We start from the raw sequence: 19,424 nt of genomic DNA, 5'->3' as shown, positions 1-19,424 counted from the left end.
GTGGGAACTGGCAAACTGCCAATGACATCTCCAGTGAGACTAATACAGTGATCAGTGCTAATAATATACACTGATCCTGTACTAATGACACTGGCTGGGAAGGGGTTAACATCTAGGACAATCAAAGGGTTAAAATGTTGTGCTTGACAATGTTTATTATATGTAATGTGTGCTGATTTTACTTAGCAATGTGCTGGACACATCGGCGCTGTCAGAAGAAAGCTTTGTGTTATTTACATACACAAAGCTCTCTCCTTTCACTCAATCCCACGATCAGTGGGTTCCAGCCATAAATCATTGGCCAGGAACCACTAATCGGCATGTGCTGGAGCCAGTGACAGCACAGCCGGGCGCGTGGCCCCTACCTGGAAATGCAGATTTACGTATATATATATCACGTATATATATATATATATATATATATATATATATATATATATATATATATATATATATATATATATGTGATTCTGTGCTGCTGGCCTACACTGTATAACAGTAAAACTACAGTACACAGTCAGCAAGTGGTAAAGATTGGTTAGTTAGTTTAAATGACAAAAAAAAAAAAAATGAAATGATAGAAATTAAATTAAAATAAAGAAAACCGATATCTCATATTTCCACAAACTGAAAATGCTGTGGTTGTACGGGGGTGAATAAAAGGAAACAGTAGACACATTGCCATCAGGATATAGATGAAGGCATCTAAAAGGGCCTGCACACAACTTCTGGTGGCTTTCAGAGGGCCTAGGAGCTCTGTTATACAAATGGTAACTTCAAGAACAGAAGTCAAGCTCTGGCCTTCCCCATACCCTACCCTAGTTGGTTGGTTAGTGAGGCATCCATCATTGTGGAAGGACAAAAATTAGGCACACCATACAGCAGGAGATGGGTCAGAGCTTGACTCCTGCTCCTGAAGCTGGTATTCCACAATATAGTGTTGTGGGTTTGGAAGCATTCTGGTATCTATTCCATACACCCCCTGTAGGTTTCTTGTACAAGTAATATTTCACTTTTCTTCTTAGACTAACAATGCTAAACTATCCAACATGCTTCAAGCAGCTTAATCTAGCTGTTCGCAGCTCACATTTTTAGCCGATTCCTATTGAAACAATTGAAATTTAAGTTGTGGGTGGCCCTTGTTAGCACCACCCAGCTTGGCAAAAGTCAACTGAAAAATCAAGCCAAATGGAAAATTGTAGACAGAACAGTGAATGAAACCTATCTGATGGATGGAATCTCCCCTGCTGGCTATCCTATCATATGCATATGTTCTGACAGCCATGGATATAAATATCCAAATATGATAGCCAGCAGAGGAGATTCTTTCAACCATGCTGTTTAGCGTGTATGGCAGAATTTATTATTCTCTCTCATTCAGCCAGCAGGGCTGATTAAGAGAAACCTATCTAGCTTTACTTGGGGGATACACTGCCATACGTCAAACCCCAGCTGCAGGTGAGTGTCCCTTTCCCTTTTTTATTGCTAAAATTGGGTTTGTCTCTTTAACATGAACACATACCTTTCCAGCCTGTGTAGCTGCAGTCAGACACGGGTGAACGCCATCATATTTTCCCACTGCCACCATTCGTGGATTGATTTTGTGATTTAATTTTAGGGTGAATATTGGAACAAGCATGATGAATCCCTGCAAAAACACAAACAACAAAAATCACAATGGGAGAAAATATTACCCACTTGGCCTCCAGGAGGTTTTACCCCCTTCATGACCAAACCTTTTTTTGCTGTTCAGCCCTGTGCTATTTTAACTGACAATTGAACGGTCATGCAATAGTGTTGCCAAATTACATTTTAAGATTTTTTTTTCCCCACACAAATGTAGTTCTCTTTTGGTGGTATTTGATCACCGCTGTTTTTGATGTAAACGAAAAAATGTTTTAAAAAAATAATATTTTCTATTTTCTGTTGTAAAATATATTCAATAAAAGAAAAATTTCTTCATAAAATGTAGGCTAAAATGTATTCTGCTACATGACTGTGGTAAAAAAAAAAAAAAAAAAAAATCCCAGTAAGTGTATATTAACTGGCTTGTGCGAAAATTATAGCATCTACAAACTATGGTATATATACTGGAATTTACCTGTACTGTAATGGAGGTGATCGGCGACTTATAGTGTGACTATGATAGGGTGGTGGCAATCTGACACTAACAGACACTATCTGGGAGCGTCACTAACTGACATCACTAGTGACACTAATACAGTGATCAGTGATAATACTGTACACTGACACTGTATTAACCACTTTACCACCGGAGGATTTTCCTGCTTTACATCTGGGCCACTTTTTGCAACTTGGCACTGTGCGACTTTAAGTGACAATTGTTGCGCATTCATGCAACGTCGTACCCAAACGAAATTTATGTCCTTTTTTTCCCACAAACAGAGCTTTCTTTTGGGGGTATTTGATCACCTCTGCGCTTTTTATTTTTTGCGATATTAATAAAAAAATAGCGAAAATTTGGCGAAAAAAATTTACATTTTCTACTTTGACAGTTAAAAAATATCCAATATATTCAATTTTTGTCATATATTTAGGCCAAAATGTATTTAGCTACATGTCTTTGACAAAAAAATTCTCAATGAGCCTATTTTTAACCGCTTTAAGACCGGAAGATTTTACCCCCTTCCTGACTAGGCTATATTTGCGGTTCGGCACTGTGTTACTTTAATGGACAATTGCGCGGTCGTGCGATGCTGTACCCAAATTAAAAGTATGTCCTTTTTTTCCCCACAAATAGAGCTTTCTTTTGGTGGTATTTGATCACCTGTGCAATTTTTAATTTTTGAAAAAAAAGAGCGACAATTTTGAAAAAAAAAAAAATATATATTTTTTACATTCTGATATATAACATTCCCCAAAAAAATTTATAAATCAAATTTTTTTATCATTTTAGGCCAATTTTTTTTCTGCTACATATTTTTGGTAAAAAAAAAAATCACAATAATCGTATTTTGATTGGTTTGCGCAAAGGTTATTGCGTTTACTAACTACGGGAAAGATTTGTCATTTTTATTGTTTATTTTTTTTTACTAGTAATGGCAGCGATCTGCGATTTTTTTTTGCGGGACTGCGACATTGCGGCGGACAGATCGGACCCCTAACTGAAATTTTTGACACTTTTGGGGGTACCAGTGACATTACTACAGTAATCAGTGCTATAAATATGCACTGTTACTGTAATAATGACACTGGCAGGGTTAACTTTTATTGGTGATCAAGGGGTTAAATGTATGCCTCATGCTTACTAACGTGTGTGGGGGGATGGGATTGTGTGACACAGGCACAGATCACAGGTTCAGCTATGCTGAATCCTGTAATCAGTGACTGTCTGTCATATAGGAGATCCGCCCGCTTTGTTTACACAAGCGGGCGGATTTCCTCACTCGATTCCCGACGATCGGGGAAGAGCGGCGGTGATCACCGCCACTCCTCCCCTGGCCCGACTCCCGCTGTGTCTGAATACAGCGGGAGCGAGCTTCCGAGAGAGGGGAATGTCTGGTGACGTAGGTCTACGTCGACAGACGATAACGAGCCACTGTGCCGCAGTAGAGGCACAGTGAGCAGTGCTAAAGTGGTTAAGGACACTGGCTGGAAAGAGGTTAACATCTATGGGCAATCAAGGGGTTAAGTGTAATGTGTGCTGCTTTTACTTTTCAATCTGGCTGTTTTTTCTCCCTGCTTTGCAGGGAAAAGAAACATCCAGATCGCTGATCAGTGTACAGAGCCCAATGTGTTTATAAACACAGGGCTCTGTGCTGTATTTGGACACAGCCAATCAGCAGGTCCCAGCCATTAATTATTTACCAGGACCTGCTGACAAAAAAGCAGTGGGCATACGCATTTGCATACACAAACCGGGAAGAGCTGCGCCGTCATACAGGTAAGTGATCTGGTGGAGCTTTCCTATTTGCCCGCAGTATAACTAGTAGTTAAAGATGGAGTAAATGTAAACAACTAAACACACAGGAGAAATACAGAGGGATCTGTTTTACTTCCCGAGCATTTATAATTTTCTCCAGCCAGTCTTGTGATGCAGCCACCTCTACTTGATAGTGGAGGTCTGAGACCTACACCGCACCTGCAGCAGGATCTGGAAACAACCCCAACCAGATGATTAAATAATGGAACAAAAGCAGCACACTGAAGAGGTCATCCTTCTGCTCACTCTGCTCCCTCCTCCTGACATTCAATTTATTTATTCATGAATACATAACAGCATTAGCTCATGTTTATAATTATTCCTGGAGTTCAGCTTTTAATAACTTACAAGTAATATAATAAAGAAAAAAAAAGAAAAAATCATGGGCACTGATAGGCAGCACCGATTGGCACTGATGGGGCTGTCTTGATAATCAAGGCACTAATGATCAGTGCCCTGATTATCTGTGTAAATCTCCCATCACACTCGCCGGTTACCAGCTCTCCTCTCACGCTGTGACAGCACATGAGGGAAGGAATGCCAATAACCGGCAAGTTTGTTTACATGTGATCACAGCTGATCACATGGTAAAGGGCCGCTGGGATTGGCCAATCACCAAAATCTGTGATCACTAGAGATGGGCTCTGGTGTGTTCAGAAACCTAGTCCCAACCCACCTACCTGATACCCCCAGGAAGCTGACACTGCACACCGCCAATCACAGGCAGTGAGACATTTCCCGGTCTTTGTAGCTGTGGACCGGGATATGTCTTACTGCCTGTGATTGGCGGTGTGCAGTGTCAGCTTCCTGGTGGTATTGGATAGGTGGGTTGGGACTAGGATACCGAACACGCCAGAGCCCATCTCTAGTGATCAACTGTGTCCGAAGGACACGTCAATCACAGAGCGCGCTAGATGTGCGCCCCAGTGGGCACCTGGGGGTGTGGCTCTGGGAGGACATTCATAAATGCCACATTGTAGCTGTCTTTTGGCTATAGCACGATCATGAAGTGGTTAAATAATACCAGGAACACACAAGGACAGCCATTGTGCTACCTAAAGCAATATTCATGAAAAATGAACAAGCCTTACTGCACAGTTATTGAATAAGCTTAATGATAACACAGGACAAAGAAGTTCCTTGTACAGAAGATCCTGATTTGCTGTAACAGAATACTCTCTATACAATCAACATCTTAATACTCATCTCTATCTGGTTCATATTACATTTCTTTTGTGTATTCATATTAATCAGACTTGCTCACACACATAAATTTATCTGCACAATACACACATTCACTTTGGAGAGCAGGAGTCTCCAAACTTTGGCCGGAGGGCCAGATGTGGCCCTTTGCTAGCCTTCATCCGGCCCTCGGGCACTATTCCTCCCACTGACACCAACAATGGGGCAATATTCCTCCCATTGACACCAACAATGGGGCACTATTCCTTCCACTGACACCAACAATAGGGCACTATTCCTCCCACTGACACCAACACTGGGGAACTACTTCTTCTACTGACACCAACAATGGGGCACTATTCTTCCCACTGACACTAACAATGGGGCACTATTCTTCCCACTGACACCAACAATGGGGCACTATTCTTCCCACTGACACCAACAATGGGACACTATTCCTCCCATTGACACCAACAATGGGGCACTACTCCTCCCACTGACACCAATAATGGGGAACTATTTCTTCTACTGACACCAACAATGGGCCACTATTCTTCCCACTGACACCAACAGTGGGGCACTATTCTTCCCATTGACACCAACAATGGGGCACTATTCTTCCCATTGACACCAACAATGGGGCACTATTCCTCCCACTGACACCAGTAATAGGGCACTATTCCTCATACTGACACCAACAATGGGAAACTATTTCTTCTGCTGACACCAACAATGGGCCACTATTCTTCCCACTGACACCAACAATGGGGCACTATTCTTCCCATTGACACCAACAATGGGGCACTATTCCTCCCACTGACACCAGTAATAGGGCACTATTCCTCATACTGACACCAACAATGGGAAACTATTTCTTCTGCTGACACCAACAATGGGCCACTATTCTTCCCACTGACACCAACAATGGGGCACTATTCTTCCCATTGACACCAACAATGGGGCACTATTCCTCCCACTGACACCAGTAATAGGGCACTATTCCTCATACTGACACCAACAATGGGAAACTATTTCTTCTGCTGACACCAACAATGGGCCACTATTCTTCCCACTGACACCAACAATGGGGCACTATTCTTCCCATTGACACCAACAATGGGGCACTATTCCTCCCACTGACACCAGTAATAGGGCACTATTCCTCATACTGACACCAACAACGGGGTACTATTTCTTCTACTGACACCAACAATGGGGTACTATTTCATCCAACAATACCAATAATGGGATACTATTCCTCCTACTAATAGGGGCACTACTCCTCCTCCTATTGACCACCAACCCCTTATATATTTATTCTCACTGAAGCCAGCCCCAGGACATTTTCTGCCCCAGCTGTCCACAATCCGGCCCTCCTAAAGTCTGAAGGACAAGCCTTTTGTTTGAAAAGTTGGAGACCCCTGACTTTGAGTATACCTTGTATAGAGTGACACATGTGTCATATATAAATATGATACAGTGTTATATACAACCTCACTACAGATCACCAATTTATTCTCACTGTACTGATCAGCTTCAAGTGTTTTGGGATTTGATATGTGGATCTCACTCTCCCCTGTGCACCATTCCATTCTACCAATTTAAAGTTGTGTATTGTGCACTTTTCGGAAGTTTTCTCTTCATAGAAAGGGAATTGCAAATTATCTATAAAACTTTGTAGGGTAGTTTTCCTAAAACTTGAGCACTCAGAATGTGGTGCAGATGTGCATGGCAGCCACTTCAGCTTTCTAAATTAAACTTTGACAAAAAAAAAAAAAAAGAGTTGCACCAGATTTTGCACTCTCCAGTTTTAGTATATCTACCCCTATGTGTTCGGCATTTAACTGAGGTTGAGGGTTGGCACTTAATATTTGAAGATAGAAGCATTCCTAGCATTAAGTAAGGTAAAATGTGGTCTACCATAGTTCTCTATAGGTTGGTGACCAGTTTTTGAGTAAGGTCAGGACCAAAACTCCCACCAAAGTTCTGGAGCTAAACATCACTTTTAGCCCCGGTTCGCACTGCCGCGACATTGAATCTGACATCCCTGTGCAAAGTCACAACCACTTCCATACAACTTCTTTACCAGAAGTCAATGCAAGTCTTGCAGAAGTCACACCAAAAGTAGTGCAAGAACCTTTTAGTCAGAGCGACATGAGTCACACTGATCAGAACGGTTCCATTGTAGTTAATGGGGCGCAATTTGTCATGCAACTTTAAACTCTCAAGTCGCATGACAAGTAGCGGTGTGGACCAGGGCTCAAAGGGTAAAATCAACTTTAGTGTTCAGCATAAGCATAGACATTCCATCCAGGATACTCCCTCCCTCCCTCCCTCTAAGAGGTTTGTCCAGCTGGGGCTTAATCATGGAGCGGTATGATTAAGCCACAATAGGGGGCAAAACACATTACAAGGAGGATCCTGGGTGGAACGTGTCCATGCTTGTGCTAAACACTAAAGGTCCTTTCACGCGGGCGGTCCAATCAGGTCCGCCTGTCAGTTTTTCAGGCGGGCCTGATCGGACCCTCCATTCACCCCTATGGAGCGGCAGATGTCAGCGGTGTCATGTATGCTGACACCCGCCGCTATCCGATCTGCCAAATCCAGACGAATGGTGACCCTATTTCCCATCCGTCTGGAGGATCAGATAAGATCGGGTGAAAACGGACAGGCGGTCCGTGTTTACTCAATCTCCGCATAGAGGAGAGCAGGACTCCATCCGTCTCCGCTCAGCACAGTGAGTGGAGAATGACCCGTCACCCGCCTGCTCAGTGATCCCCGCTGAGTAAAGCGGAGTCTGCCGAGCGGACCGCACATGTGAAAGGAGCCTAAAGTTGGTTTTACCCTTTGAAAGTGGTGTGCAGCTGCAGAGCTTTGCTGAATTGTGTGTGGGAGGAGGAATAGACCCTGGAGGAGGAGTGAGCACCTGCAAGCTGGAGTTGAAGATTGCAGGGATCTTAGGGTAACCATACATTATACAATCGACTTCTGATTTACCAAAACTGTATAATGTGAGGACCTACTAAACTATACACTCAATTTTTATTTAACCAGGCAGGCCCCTCGTACTCCATAGCTGTTGGTAAATTTAACCCTTTTCACACTAGAATGCTGTGCGGGAAAGCCACGTTCCGTGAAAGTATCCCGCACTGCAATCAAATCGCACTGCCCTTGCGATCTGCAGTAAAAGTTAACGGCGTCCCAGACACAGGTCGCAAATGCCGTATGTTTGCCTGCAGCAGATTGCATGGTAAAGATTGTACTATGCGATCTGGCTGCAGTGCATTTCCAAAAATAAATGGGCTGAAATCGCACTGCACAGAACCGCATATGAATCGCATAGGAACGCACAGCGTGATCCTGTGCGATTCACATGCAGTTCCCATTGTGAATGGGCCATGAATGGAATTTCTTACAATCAGATTGCAATGTGTGTGGTGAGCTTTATTAGTGGCGTCATCTTTTGTGAAATTTCTTTTGGAGGTACTATCGATATATACTTCTGGAAAACTCACTAGGGGACCAGTACCATTATAGTTTTGTTTTGAGTGATCTAGCTACAAATAAGTAAATAAGGTTGCAAGTCGCATTTTTTTGGCAAATTAAAAATTTTGTCTGAATATGTGTATGCAAATTTGCCTAGACAACTGAGAATTATGCAAATCTAAATTATGGTTCTCTGCATATAGAACTTTAGGCAGATCAAATTCTGTATGTTTAATTCACTAGAAAGTATTATTATTATTATTATTATAATAGAGGATTACGCAGAGCTTTACAACATAAAGGCAGACAGCACAATTAGAATACAGTTTAATAAAATAGGAAGTATTTGCCATATTTACTCATCTCTACTCCTAGTTGGATTTCTCCCATGCTTGTGCTGTACAATACGAGGTGAGCAGAAGATTTGATGTGACATCTTTCAGCTTGATGCTGCTTGGCAAAACCTGCATCCTGGATGGATCCATGCCATAAGTGTCTGTTACATGTCATAGTTTGTAGATCATGTACTGTATGTTGTTTCTGCACTACTTATTTATGATTTTCCCTAGTTACCCATAACATGGCCTGATTGAGCCAACAATTCAGAACGTGTAAAAATAAAAAGTTCTTACCTAAATGTAGAAACGAAATCATATCTGTAAATGCAATCATATAATATTTAGAACAAATCGCTGTAGCGGGGGTAGGCAACTGGTCGATTGCAATCTACTCATCGATCATGGCTATATGACAGGTAGAGTGTGAGCCTGCTGAGCCGCCAGCTCCAGAGTCAGGCCAATAGGCATCCTGGGATCTGATCCCAAAGACCACCGAATCCCTTGATACCTGTCCTAGCAATCTGACCACAACTTCTCCCTCATGCAATGTTACACTTGGTCGGCATGCCCCATTGATTAGCAGCTCTCAGCCCGTGAATCATTGACTGGTGGCTGTCTGCCCAGGGATCTTATTGGCTGGCAGGTTTTCTCAATTACCAGGAGGAGAGCGAGAGTTTTGGGTTGATGTGGAGTGTAAGGCCCCCCCCCAGGACAACGCTGACAGCTTTGAGCTCAGTGTTTGACAAAGTCAGAAATATTGGTGGGCGTACTGCTACCCATAGTGTCTCAGACTCACGCTCTTCATTCCTTACTACTGACCCCTGCACCACTTACTATTGACCAATGAGTTACAGTACTATTGACTTGCTTTCTGTGTAACATACTACAGATTCCTACACTCTGTGTTACTTACTCCTGACCTGACCCCTGTACTCTGTGTTATACACTACTGACCCCTGTACCCTGCGTTACATACTACTGCTATGCATTACTCGTGACCTCTTAATTCTGCATTATTTACTACTAACCCCTGCACTCTGCATTATACTGTATACTACTGACCTCTGCCTTACTCCTGACTCCCGAACTCTGCCTTACTCCTGACTCACGGACTCTGCCTTACTCCTGACTCACGGACTCTGCCTTACTCCTGACTCACGGACTCTGCCTTACTCCTGACTCACGGACTCTGCCTTACTCCTGACTCACGGACTCTGCCTTACTCCTGACTCACGGACTCTGCCTTACTCCTGACTCACGGACTCTGCCTTACTCCTGACTCCCGAACTCTGCCTTACTCCTGACTCCCGAACTCTACCTTACTCCTGACTCCCGAACTCTGCCTTACTCCTGACTCCCGAACTCTGCCTTACTCCTGACTCACGGACTCTGCCTTACTCCTGACTCACGGACTCTGCCTTACTCCTGACTCACGGACTCTGCCTTACTCCTGACTCACGGACTCTGCCTTACTCCTGACTCCCGAACTCTGCCTTACTCCTGACTCCCGAACTCTGCCTTACTCCTGACTCCCGGACTCTGCCTTACTCCTGACTCCCGGACTCTGCCTTACTCCTGACTCCCGGACTCTGCCTTACTCCTGACTCCCGGACTCTGCCTTACTCCTGACTCCCGGACTCTGCCTTACTCCTGACTCCCGGACTCTGCCTTACTCCTGACTCCCGGACTCTGCCTTACTCCTGACTCCCGGACTCTGCCTTACTCCTGACTCCCGGACTCTGCCTTACTCCTGACTCCCGGACTCTGCCTTACTCCTGACTCCCGGACTCTGCCTTACTCCTGACTCCCGAACTCTGCCTTACTCCTGACTCCCGAACTCTGCCTTACTCCTAACTCCCGAACTCTGCCTTAAACTCTGCCTTACTCCTGACTCCCGAACTCTGCCTTACTTCTGACTCACGGACTCTGCCTTACTCCTGACTCACGGACTCTGCCTTACTCCTGACTCACGGACTCTGCCTTACTCCTGACTCACGGACTCTGCCTTACTCCTGACTCACGGACTCTGCCTTACTCCTAAGCCCTGCATGATACATTATATACCACTGACATCTGTAATTGACATCTGTAATTGTGTTGATTACTGCGGAACATGCTACTATATGATTTTACTTCAAGTTGGATCGGTGCCGGACTTTTCACTTTTTCTACAATACTGAACAGTATGTACAGCGTTGTCCTGGCATAGACAACTTAACCTTATCCTTTTAACATTGAATGGTGGTTGCAGCACCATATTTTTCTCATTTCATTCCATACATACTACTGACCTCTGAACTCTGTGTTACTCCTCTGACCCCTGCACCCTGCATTACTTATTACTGAGCTCTGTGTTACATATTACTGAACTCTGTGTTACATTCTACTGACCTCTAAATGCTGCATTACTTACTATGGACCCCTTAACTTTTCCAACCCTGCTAACTTCAAAGTTTTAAAGGGGCTTGCTAGGTTATCTACTAAAAAAATAAAAAAAAGCACTCGGCATCTGTTTTTTTTTTTTTTTTTTTTTTTTTAATGTTGATTAGGTAGATCTCCCCCTCTCCAGGTTTGTCTACACCTGAGCTAAAGAATTGCAATAATTCCCAAATGATGTCCAATGAATCTTTGCTGTACACAACAGTGATCTGCTACTAAATCCCATCCTCCCACCAAACGTAAGGATTAGCTCATAAGGAGATAAAACCACTAAGTAAATCACTGACACAAGGCCAGGGAGAATAGAAACATAGAATGTGTCGGCAGATAAGAACCATTTGGCCCATCTAGTCTGCCCAATATATCTGAATCCTATGAATAGTCCCTGGCCCTATCTTGTATGAAGGATAGCCTTATGCCTATCCCATGCATGCTTAAACTCCTTCACTGTATTTGCAGCTACCACTTCTGCAGGAAGGTTATTCCATGCATCCACTACTCTCTCAGTAAAGTAATACTTCCTCATATTACTTTTAAACCTTTGCCCCTCTAATTTAAAACTGTGTCCTCTTGTGGTAGTTTTTCTTCTTTTAAATATGCTCTCCTCCTTTACCGAGTTGATTCCCTTTATGTATTTAAAAGTTTCTATCATATCCCCTCTGTCTCTTCTTTCTTCCAAGCTATACATGTTAAGGTCCTTTAACCTTTCCTGGTAAGTTTTTTCCTGCAATCCATGTACTAGTTTAGTAGCTCTTCTCTGAACTCTCTCTAGAGTATCTATATCCTTCTGGAGATATGGCCTCCAGTACTGCGCACAATACTCCAGTGTTTTGTACAGCGGCATAAGCACTTCTCTCTTTCTACTGCTTATACCTCTCCCTATACATCCAAGCATTCTGCTGGCATTTCGTGCTGCTCTATTACATTGTCTTCCCACCTTTAAGTCTTCTGAAATAATTACTCCTAAATCCCTTTCCTCAGATACTGAGGTCAGGACTGTGTCAAATATTCTATATTCTGCCCTTGGGTTTTTATGCCCCAGGTGCATTATCTTGCACTTATCCACATTAAATTTCAGTTGCCAGAGTTCTGACCATTCTTCTAGTTTTCCTAAATCCTTTTCCATTTGGCGTTTCCCTCCAGGAACATCAACCCTGTTACATATCTTTGTGTCATCAGCAAAAAGACAAACCTTACCATCGAGGCCTTTTGCAATATCACTTATGAAGATATTAAACAAAATTGGTCCCAGTACAGATCCCTGAGGTACCCCACTGGTAACATAACCTTGTTCTGAATGTTCTCCATTGACTACAACCCTTTGTTGTCTGTCACTCAGCCACTGCCTAATCCACTCAACAATATGGGAGTCCATGCTCAATGACTGCAGTTTATTGATAAGTCTTCTATGTGGGACAGTGTCAAAAGCCTTACTAAAATCTAGATATGCAATGTCTACTGCACCTCCACCGTCTATTATTTTAGTCACCCAGTCAAAAAAATCTATAAGATTTGTTTGACATGATATCCCTGAAGTAAACCCATGTTGTTTTTCATCTTGCAATCCATGGGATTTAAGATGTTCCACAATCCTATCCTTTAATAGGGTTTCCATTAATTTGCCTACTATTGATGTCAGACTCACTGGTCTATAGTTGCTCGATAGAGAATATGGTGGTGTGGGTGTAAACATACTGTAAAGCAGCAATCATGCTAAATGTAAACTGGCCAGAATGTAGAGGGGTCCTAATATAGTAAGCTTTCTACAGAACTGTTGTTGGATGAATAAATAAAGAGTATTAGAAAGACTGGAATAGAAACTGTTCCTGTAAAAAATTTTCCATGTTTCCTCCAATGCCAGCCACAGGACTTGGGCATCTGGTCACACGATCTTTGATGAAGGGAAGAATCATTCAGTCTGAACGTTGATCCTTCTGTTCAACTGAGGTTACATGGCCAAAGGCTTAGATCTTTGGTTATATGAGAAGCACCTGCAGCAGTATTTTCTCCACCATGAGCATTACAGCCCTTCTGGTATTCTTTACCCATCTTCTTCAAAAAGACTATAAAGTATAAGTCCAATATATGAAGTATTTGAGAAAAAACTGTATGTTTATCCTCAGGCTGATAAATGATGTAAGAGATATTGTAGTATGATAGATTACTTCTGCCTTCTAAGTATTCCTTGCATTGGGTAGACTTTCTTTTCTGGATGAAGTCTATCCTCGACTGATGGCCGTAGTTCATTATGTTAGTGTTCTGTTTGGGATCGCCATTAGTGGAGGTGGCCTGTTCACAGTCTGATCCCTTTTTCGGGTGACAGGCTCTGACTCCATTGAGGGGTTTCTATGTTTGCTTCTTCTGTTACTATGTATATCGATTTTTTTTTTTTACTTGCTTATTTGCTTTTTACTTACTGAACCTATTTTTCTTAAAGAGGAAGTAAACCCTCCTCTGTAACTTTTACCTATGGGTAAGCCTATATTAAGGCTTACCTATAGGTACTGTAAATATCTCCTAAACTTGTACCGTTTAGGAGATATTTACCTTACATGCAGCCAGTGACATCACTGGCACATGCGCTCTGAAGGAACGGCCGCTGGTGCCGTTTCTTCAGAGTCCCGTGCCGTCGGCTCCCACGCGCGTTCGCTTGAGTGACGTCACCGAGGCTGCGGCCAATCAGATGGCCGGATGCCGCGATCCCGGAAGACGGGCGACTGGACATGTCGCCCGTCATACAGGTAAACGGACGGCACGGCGGGGGCTCGTTCTAAGGTAAGTATTTCATAATGAGCTAGTATGCAGTGCATACTAGCTCATTATGTGTTTCTCTTTCAGGTTGCAAAAAGAAAAAAAAATTTGGGGGGTTTACAACCTCTTTAATAAAAACTTATGTGAAAAACAAAAAACTATATATGTTTAGGGCTGGTTACAGCTGGGAGCCAAGCAGCCAATGGGGCAGCACTTCAGGTTATTCATGATTTTATTGCTTTACATAATAATCAGTCTCCTTCCCCCGAATGTGTTAAAGTGGTTTTAAAGGTAGAAGGTTTTTAATTAGAACTATAGACAAAACATTTTTTTAATTTTGGATAGAGCCTGGGGGGGGGGGGGGTTATTCTACCTGTCAGATTCTTTGTGTTCCATTGTGGATATTTCCCTTCACTTCCTGTCCCATAGCCAAAGAGGAAGTGAGCGGAATTCCCTGCAAATTAAGGGAATCCCTTGGGGACCCCAGGACACCAGAACTAGTGTCATCATTGGAAGATTTCCCGTCTATTACTTTTCTGGGGACAATCCAATATTTGAGATTTTCTTTTACTTTCACTTTCAATAATAATGGTAAAAAGGAAAAACAGAGAGGGCGAGTCTCCCTAACGGGCCACAGACAGCAATAAAAACGGGTTCTACTCCCTATCCACTGTATCCAAAACTAAGAAAAAAAAAAGTTTTGTCTTTAGTTTATACTTTGTTGTATTAAAAAAAGTTTTGTCTTTAGTTTATACTTTATTGTATTAAGATAAAAAAAATCTTCTGTTTGTAAGACCCCCCCTCTTATACTTACTTGAGCCCAAACTTGATCCAGCGCTGTGCCTGAGAGCAGTGGCTCTCTCTGTCCTCTCCCTCCTCACAGGGAAGACTGATGGCAGCAAGAGCCATTGTGAAGAGATAGCGGGGAGCAGGGCCGAGCCGCGCTGTCTGTGTCTACAGAGGCAGATAGTGCAGCTCGCCCCTGTGCCACATTAGGAAGCGGCTTGTTATGGTTACAAACAGAAGAGGAGGAGCCTGGAGTGCTGGTGGGGGACCCCAGAAAAGGATGATCTGAGCCCTTTCAATGCAAAACTATTGCACAAAGCAGGTAAGTATAACCTGTTTGTTATTGACAAAAAAATAGGTTTAAAATCAATTATACAATTTAATATGCGAAATACACAGGGAAAAGCAGATGGATGACCTAATTATTGTTGTTCTACTCCATCCTTGTCCAGGCTGGAGTGGATCCTGGTCCAGCCGTTTTGGCCAGCTTCAGTGTAATCTGCAGGGTGGTCCTGGCTCTTCTTTCTGCCAGGAATGTGTGATTAACAAGACTGCTTCAATTACCCATATTCTGCCTGGACAGACAGTTCCCATACATGTATTTTAAAGTTTTTTTAACCTTTTACTCAAAGCTTTAACCATTATTTCTACTAATAGCTCACATTACCGAACTGCTAAAAGGTTCTGGATGAGTGCTATATTTATGAAACCGAGTGCAATACAGTAAATGCCCCGTACACACGAGAAGAAATTCGGCCGGGAAATTTCGTCCGGCGACCGATCCGCCGATTTTCGGCTTGTTATTATGGTGCTTCTGACAACCGACTCCGACTTTTCGGCTGACAAAATCCTGGTGTGCAGGCATTAAAATTTTTGTCCTCCGTCAAAACACGTCCGATTTTCGTCTCATTAGTACAGATTTCGATTGGGAAAAATCTTATGAGCAAGACTAGGCATGCTCAGATAAGAAAGAACACATACAAAGCAATCCAACACATGACATCACTTCTGAAGTAGAATTCTGTCGTACGGGAAAATTCGTGTGCAGTCTAGGCACATTCCAACCAACAGACACCACTCTGGACAAAAGACAGACGACCGGTCGGCGGAAATTTGTTGCGTGTGTACGAGGCTTTACATCTGTCATCGTCAGCAACCCAGCTTTCTTGCATTTTGGCACACGACTTGTACCTAGGTAATTTAGCATTAGGGTTACGGATAGGGGAGTGGGCCAAAGGCTAGAGAGTTAAGATTAAGTAAAAGTGGTTGTAAACCCTTACATATACCCAGTGATGTGACTGACCTCAGGTAATATACAGAGATTAAACAAATCCCCCTAAATACATTGTACCTGTTTATCTGCAGCCTGCTCTTCTCCATATCTGTTCACATTCCAGAATTTATAAGGCCCCTTTCATCAGTTCAGTGACTTTTTTTTCAGTTCCGGTTCACACATATGCAATGTCAGACATCGCATGTGATTCGTAGCGCACTGCTTTGCAAATCACATACGATGTCTGTGCATTGCGAATTCAGCCAATTCGCATCACATTCGGACCAAAGTCGCACAGGACCCTTTTTTGGTCCGCACCAAAATCGGATTGCATTGGTGTTTGTGATTGTCAGAACACTGATAATGTTTCTCTCTTTCTATGAGTGATCCATCTTCTATGAATGGAAAACAATGTATAAAGGTGGACAGGCAGATAAAAGGTTCAAGTTGTTCTTAGGACAGAAATCTGGTATAATGGCACAACAATAAGGATTCTCTAATGCAAACACAAGCAGGACATGAATCTCATGCCTAATAACCCTTTATGCTTTTACTTGGAAGTCTCCATTAAAGTGCCTATGCAGCCAAACTTACATTCAGTTCAACCTCGTTCATGTGGAGTGTACTATAGCAAACGCCCATGCGTGGGCCGTGTTCCGTGCATACCCTTGCAGGCAATCCTCCTGATGTCAATTGAGAGGCAACAGACGTTCCAAATTTGACATCTGTGTGGGTACGTTTCCACAAACACAGATAATGCAGTTTCGGTGACATGCACCCTCACCTGCACGAATGTCAAATTGGGAGCAGCGGCTGTGTTCATGCAGCTACTGCATCCCAATTAACATAAACGGCACGTCTGGAAGGAGATGCAAGGAACTCTTGTGAACATCAGGCTTCGCACCAGAAAATGAGCTCTGACAACAAGCAGGAAGGTCCCTCTCCACTTTAATACGAAGGATGCAGCGCCCATGGTTGCCAAAAAGAATGTCAAATTTTGATTAGTCTGACCACAGAACAGTTTTTTACTTTGCAACAGACCATTTAAAAAACCTTCTGTGTGTAGCAGCCCCCCCTATTACTTACCTGAGCCCCATCTCTCTCCAGCAATGTCCACGACAGCCGAGGGCCCCCCTTTACTGATTGGCTGTGAAACAGTCATGGCGCCATTGGCTACCGCGGCTGTCAAAGTCAGTTAGCAATCAGGAGAGAGGGCGGGGCAGAATGTCAGCTCCGTGTCTGAACAGACACACGGAGCTGCAGCTCGGCTCGGGTGCCCCATAGCAAGCTGTTTGCTGTGGGGGCACTCCATAGGAGGGAGGAGCCAGGAGCAGGAGGGAGGGACCCAAGAAGAGGAGGATCCGGGCTGCTCTGTGCAAAACCCACTGAGTTTGTTATTCATTTTTTTTATTTTTTTTTAAACTAGACTTTACAATCACTTTAAGTGAACGTTGGTCTGTTTCTGTATCATGTTTAGATATGGCCTCTTCCTTGCATGATAGAGCTTTAAAGGGATTGTAAAGGCAAAGGTGATTTTATCATAATGCATTCTATGCATTAAGATAAAAAAAAAAACCTTCAGTGTGCAGCAGCCCCTCCAATACTTACCTGAGCCCATCTTTTTCCAGCGACATTGCAGGAGTGTCTCAGCTGCCCGGGACTCCCCTCCTCATTGGCTGAGACAGCAGCATGGCGTGATTGGCTCCCGCTGCTGTCAGTCAGCCAATCAGGAGAGAGAGGGGAAGGGGCGAGGTTGCGGCTCTGTGTCTGAATAGACACAGGGAGCTGTGACTCAGCTTCTGAATAGACACAGGGAGCTGTGACTCACCTCGGGTTCCCCCACAGCAAGCTTCTTGCTGTGGGGGCATTCAACAGGAGGGAGGGGCCAGGAGCACAGAAGAGGGACCCGAGAAGAGGAGGATCCAAGCTGCTCTGTGCAAAACCAACTGCACAGAGCAGGTAAGTATAACATGTTTGTTATTTAAAAAAAATTGACTGTAAAGTCTCGTTTTAACTTGCATTTTTGAATGGCACGGAGAACTCTGTTCACAGACAGTGATTTTTGGAAGTATTCCTGAGCCCATGCAGTGATGTCCATCGTAGAATCATGCCCGTTTTTACCACCTGAGGCCCCCGAAGATCACGGGCATTCAGTATTGCATTTCAGCCTTGTCCCTCGTAAATAGAGATTTCTCCAGATTCTCCAAAACGTTTGATAAAATGATGTACTGTAGATGATGATCTATTTAAAATCTTTGCAATTTTACGTTGGAGAAAATTCTTCTTCTTTTGAAATGTTAAAGTAGAACTATAGGCAGGTCACCAGAACTAGTGTCCCCATTGCAAGATTTTCCCTCTATTACATTTCTGGGGACAACCCAAAATTTAGGGTTTTCTTTTACTTTCAATGATAATGGTAAACAGGAAAAATAGAGATGGGAATCTCCCTAATGGGGGCACAGACAGCAATAAAAACTGACAAACATTCTATTCCCTCTGCACTTTATCCAAAACCAAAAAAAAAATGTTGCCTTTAGTGATACTTTAAGGAACATTATTCTGCTTACTTTGAGGCACGTTATTACCAGCTTTTTGTTGCCCTGTCCAAACAATTTCAAAATGATCTTGTTTTTTTTCCTAAAGCGGAGTCCCACCCGTTTTTGTGTTATTAACCACTTGCCGACTGCCGCACGCCTATCTACGTCGGCAGTCAGCCCCTCACAGGCAAAGTGACGTAGGTCTACGTCGCTAGCCTGTGAGGGTCTAGGGAGCGAGCGTGCGCCGCCGCGCTCCCGCTCCTGCGTGGTCACGGACCCCCCCGAGCGTGTGACCGGCGGACCCGATGTCCGCCGGGCACTCTGCGATCGCCGCTGCAGAGGGAGGAAGTCAGGCAGCTTGTGTAAACAAGCCACCTGTCATTCTCCCCTGTGTAGAAACTGTGATCACACGGTTCTACTATGTAGAACCGTTGATCACTGTTTCTACAGCTCAACAGACAGCCAATCACAGTTAGAATCACGCCCCTAGGGACACACACAGCCCCTCCCTCTCAAATAAAGTTAACCCCTTCACTACCAGTGAAATTTTGCAGTAACAGTGCATATGTATAGCACTGATTACTGCAGTAATGTCACTGGTAACCCCAAAAGTGTCAAAAATGTCAGTCAAGGGTCCGATCTGTCCGCCGCAATGTCGCAGTACCGCAAAAAAAAAAAATCGCAGATCG

General features: G+C 43.5%; 1 protein-coding gene across 1 annotated transcript in view; it reads right to left on the bottom strand.

Moving 5' to 3' along the window:
* The window catches only part of BBS2 (Bardet-Biedl syndrome 2), a 70,628-nt gene that overhangs the window by 46,253 nt on the left and 4,951 nt on the right, over positions 1-19,424 (bottom strand). Inside the window, exon 2 of the mRNA XM_082269904.1 lies at positions 1,523-1,648. Coding sequence (XP_082126030.1) covers positions 1,523-1,648 — 126 coding nt within the window. The remainder of the gene's footprint in view (positions 1-1,522; positions 1,649-19,424) is intronic.

Source organism: Pelophylax lessonae (genome assembly GCF_965119305.1).
Source record: "Pelophylax lessonae genome assembly, chromosome: 10".
Classification (NCBI taxonomy): domain Eukaryota; kingdom Metazoa; phylum Chordata; class Amphibia; order Anura; family Ranidae; genus Pelophylax; species Pelophylax lessonae.
This window is presented reverse-complemented; position numbering and strand designations above follow the sequence as displayed.